This window comes from Sordaria macrospora, chromosome 1 (genome assembly GCF_033870435.1).
Source record: "Sordaria macrospora chromosome 1, complete sequence".
Classification (NCBI taxonomy): Eukaryota; Fungi; Ascomycota; class Sordariomycetes; order Sordariales; family Sordariaceae; genus Sordaria; species Sordaria macrospora.
This window is the reverse complement of record NC_089371.1, coordinates 5378213-5382787: the sequence shown is the minus strand read 5'-3', so window position 1 is coordinate 5382787 and position 4575 is coordinate 5378213. Positions and strand designations below refer to the sequence as shown.

Genomic DNA, 4575 nt, shown 5'->3' with positions numbered 1-4575 from the left:
CCGGCACGGAGTTTCCGAGGTGGTTACCAAGAAGAAGCCGAACGCCGAACGAGGTCGAGGTCGGCAACAAGACGGAGGCAGAAAAACCGGATGTCGGCTGAAATCCGCATCGGCCAAGAGAAAAACATTCTGTCTCGTCGGGTATATTTTGTTTCGTGCGAGTACCTCCACCGGTTCCTCGTGATGCAGGAGCTTCCACCAGGAGTCCTGGGCTGGCCTTGGCCCGATACAAAAGCCATTATTGAAGCGTATTCGGCTGCCGTGGGAAGTTTCTTCTAGACAGACATCGGTGCCTTGTGTTGTAGTGTCGTGTTGTGTTGATGCTGCATGTGCCTGACGGTAATGTTGGGAACTCCTTGTCCAGGTATGAACCGGTTGTGCTAGCACGGATAGACACGGAGAAAGGGTGAAGAGGTGGAAGGGTGAAGTTGTTGCAGAAGTGGAACGCCAAATGCTGGATCGCCCATTACCGGCCCATGTGATTGGCTGAAAGTAAGACGAAACACAAGTCGCTTCATCAACCTCACCTCTTCTCCTTCCACTGCACACTTGCTCTTTGCTTTTCTCCCTAGACACTTATCAACGTTACTCCGTGTCCGTCATTTACGATTGAAATGATTGACTCAACCGCTTCAATGGCATTTGCTCTCCGCTATCCAGACTTCATTTGAGATGTGCATCCACTTTTCTAATTGCTGTTGGTGGCGGTCGTTGACTCGTATTGGGCTTTAGGAATCTCCATCAAGCGCGATATCTGGCGTCAGTATCACCAAGGGGAACCCTCGGTCGTTCTACGAATGGCTTTTGTGCCAAGCGCGAAATACCCATGTCCAAGTTAGACGCATCCAAGGATGTCCATCCAGTCGGTTTGACGTTCGGCAGCCCCTTTCTATGCTACGCTACACACTATTGCTACCTTCTTCGACAGTCCGGCGCAAGATGCCCTCCCCTTGTGGTACCCTTGTATCACGTTTGAGATCGTGGAGACACACAACCCCCAAACCCCCCTCCGTCCGTTCCGACCTCCTGCCGCCCAATCCATGATGCAGTGTGGTACTGATTCCGCGGGCAGAGAACGGCTATACAGAGAGCTCGGTTGACAGACTGGGGGAGGGCTATCCAGGGCAGATTCCTACCCTAGCCAGAGCACCCTATCGTGGTCTCGTGGAAAGAAACTTCTTGGCTAGCCAGGATATTAGAAACGATGACCTTGGCTTGATGCCTCAGCATGCCCAGCTTTCTATATTACTCCTCCAGTTCTCCCTTCTTTTGCCTTCCATGCTCTATTTTTGCTGGTTGTGGTGGTAGCGTGTTTCTTTCATTCGTTCCTTTTCGACGCACGTTGTATAAACCCAATTAGCCGACACCGGGTGTCAGTCATTCATTCTCTTCTCGCAGTCAGCTTTGATATTACGGTCTGGAACCATTTCAACGCTTTACGTCTTACGACTTTACTTCGACTCCCGTGCGCTCCAGGAGCCTGGTTATATCCTTCCGAAAATCCCTACCGAAATCGATCTTCTGCAGCAAAGCTTCAATATCAACCGTCAACATGCTTGTGAAGACTGCTCTCACTGCCCTCTTGGGCTTGGCCATGGTCTCCGACGCAGCTATTATTCCCAATACCGACTCCTCATCACTCGAGCGAAGACAACCCAACAAGAAGTTCAACAATAATCGTGCCCAGTTCAACGGTCAGTTTGGCGGCAACGGCCAATTTAATGGAAATGCTGGCAACAATGGTCAGAATGGGAATGCCAATAGGGGAGGCAACAACCAAGCCGCCGCCAACACCTGTCTCGCTGCGGGCGCCATTCAGACGGGTTCTGCATCAACGGGTCAGAGCGGTGCTACAGCGGCGGATGGCCAGGTGAACTCCAAGACGTATGTTGAAAGCAATACCATGCGTACTACTGTGGTATTCTTACTAACCTCCTGACAGAGATAATGCCAACTTCATCAACTTCTGCAATGGCCAGACCTTGACGAACGGTCTACAAGTCAAGACTGGTTCCTGCAACGGCATCCGTACGTGGACTCCCTTGAGACATCAAGACACCGACTAACAGCTTTACAGCCATGGGCAAGATCCCTTCCACCGACCGGATGGTTTCCACCGTTGTCCTCTTCCCCAAGAACAACGACAATATTGCAGCCGACCAGACCTTCACCATCCAGGTCAAACTGAACAACATTGCGCTAGGTTCCTTCACCAACGCTACCAGCACCTACTACTCAGCTCCTCAGGATCTCGACGGCACTGGTAGAGTTATTGGCCACACCCACGTCACCGTTCAGGACACCGGCAACACACTGAACCCCACCGAGCCGCTCGATGCCCGCCAGTTCGTCTTCTTCAAGGGCATCAACGATGCTGGCAACGGAGCGGGTACTCTGTCGACCGACGTGACGGGCGGTCTCCCTGCGGGCAACTATCGTATCTGCACCATGACCTCGGCGGCCAACCATCAGCCTGTCCTCATGCCCGTTGCGCAGAGAGGTTCCCAGGAGGATTGCCGGTACTTTACCGTTTCCGCCAACGGCGGCGGCGGCGGCGGTGGTAACAACAACAACAACAACAACAACGGCGGTAACAACAACAACAACGGCGGTAACAACAACAACAACGGAGGTAACAACAACAACGGAGGTAACAACAACAACGGTGGCAACAACAACAACGGTGGCAACAACGGTGGCGGCAACAACAACAACAACAACAACAACAACAACAACAACAACAACAACAACAACAACGACAACGACAACAACGACAACAACAACAACAACAACAACGGTGGCAACAACAACAACAACCAGAACAAGAACGCAGGCAACAACAACGCCGCCAACGGCCAAGCCATCGCCGGCATCACCGCCCCCGCTGTTACCGACTCCGGAGACGGCTCACGCCCCTTCGCCGTGAATGGTGCTACTTTCGTCAACAAGGCCGCCGCCGTCCAGCGCGCCTGCGCGATCCAGAACAACGCTTGCTCGGATGCCGTCAACCGCGGCAAGGCGCCCGGTGTCACGCTTCAGCAGTGCAACGCTCAGGAAACTGCTTGCAGAGCTGCTGATGATGGTGCTTAAGTGCTCGTCAAGCTGTCAAGCTGTCAAGCTGTCAAGCTGTCAAGCTGTCAAGCTGTCAAGCTGTCAAGCTGTCAAGCTGTCAAGCTGTCAAGCTGTCAAGCTGTCAAGCTGTCAAGCTGTCAAGCTGTCAAGCTGTCAAGCAGGGGGGGGGGCAAACTTGGAGATCCTGTTTCGCGATCTGATCTGTAACCACACAACAGCGAGTGAGTGAGTGGGGCGAAGCCAAGTTGATGTTCGGCTTTTTGGGTATTACAATCATTACGACAGTCATGGTTTGTTGGTTTGTTGGTTGTCCGTCACCGTTATTGTTGTTGTTGATGTTGTTGTTGAGAGGGTTCAGTTGAAAGACCGGGAGTTCTAGTTTCAAGAAGTGTATGATATAAACGTTGGATACTACTATTTTCACACACAAGCCTTTTTGTTGCATGCATGGATGGGGATGAATGACTGCACCAATTTTTCCTTTCTATGTTCAGGTTTTTTTTACTCCGAGTCTATCGTGCATGCAGGGTGCGGTACATAGGCCATTGTGCCAGCCAGTCCAAAGTCAAAACCAAAAACCCAGCATATGTCCAGAAATTCCTCCATCCGCCCTTTCTTTCTTCCTTGTCATCCCACATACCCACCTCTACACTACACTCCGTCTCCGTCCGATTAAAGGTTGGTTGCATTTACATAAAGTTTTACCCAAGATCCGGGGGTTCGGATCTAGCCTTTTCCATGAGGAACGTGTTACACCTGTCGTCTCATGTCTCGAACCCCTCCAGGGGGTCGGTGTTTCGAATCGTAATGCAAGAACACTGTACGCGAATGGCGCGCGATGAAACCGATCCGTCGGTACAACCAAAGAAAAAAAAAAATCTTTTTCTTTCCAAGGTGGACTGCGAGCCTTATTATGGAAGGTGCTCTTACTGTACCTTGGAAGTTGGAACAACGTACCTCTAGGTAGGTTCGTTGTTGCCTGTCCCTTCCATTAGGTTGTGCGCTGTGACTGTGAGTGGGTGAGTGAGTCTAGGGAAAAGAGCGACCGGTCGAAAAGGGGGTGGTCCCTGATGGGCTCGGATGGAACGCATGCATGCATGGACCTCCTCGGTTGCGGCTTCCCTTCAGTTGAGGCGATGATTGATGTCTTTGTGCAAATCCAAAGGTATAACTTACTTGGGTTGTTCTAGAAGGTCACGTCTGGTTCCTGCCTACCAGTGTCCCAGGTATTTGCCTGGTGACAACTTGGAAGCATGGAAGCATTTACGCGTACTGCAACTCGTAGCGAGGTCGGGTGTTCCTCGTTACTAGTCTGGTCAGTCTAGTGAGTGTACCTGATGAGGTCATACCTTTAGAGGTACAATAAGGCACACATTGGTTGACTGTGGTTGACCAGTTCACCAACCTTGACGGGCTCAATCCTCCTTCCTCTCACAGATGGGTTTGTTTTGCCCATGATAGATCCCGTCCCCGAAGAGGAAAACAATGGGTTATTCACTTAAC

General features: G+C 51.4%; 1 protein-coding gene across 1 annotated transcript; it reads left to right on the top strand.

Moving 5' to 3' along the window:
- Positions 1-527: 527 nt before the first annotated feature.
- SMAC4_01597 (uncharacterized protein) lies at positions 528-3598 on the top strand. The gene is made up of 3 exons (XM_003352715.2): positions 528-1884; positions 1943-2028; positions 2078-3598. Exons 1-3 carry the CDS (start codon positions 1553-1555, stop codon positions 3088-3090), a joined length of 1431 nt encoding a protein of 476 aa, XP_003352763.2. The 5' UTR covers positions 528-1552; the 3' UTR covers positions 3091-3598.
- Positions 3599-4575: the final 977 nt, after the last annotated feature.

What these genes read in the sequence shown, in the direction of transcription:
- SMAC4_01597 (XM_003352715.2), top strand. Translation starts at nt 1,553, where the DNA reads ATGCTTGTGAAGACTGCTCTCACTGCCCTCTTGGGCTTGGCCATGGTC. An exon ending in GGCCAGGTGAACTCCAAGAC is followed by an intron (nt 1,885 to 1,942) that starts GTATGTTGAAAG and finishes ACCTCCTGACAG; the next exon opens with AGATAATGCCAACTTCATCA. An exon ending in TGGTTCCTGCAACGGCATCC is followed by an intron (nt 2,029 to 2,077) that starts GTACGTGGACTC and finishes ACAGCTTTACAG; the next exon opens with CCATGGGCAAGATCCCTTCC.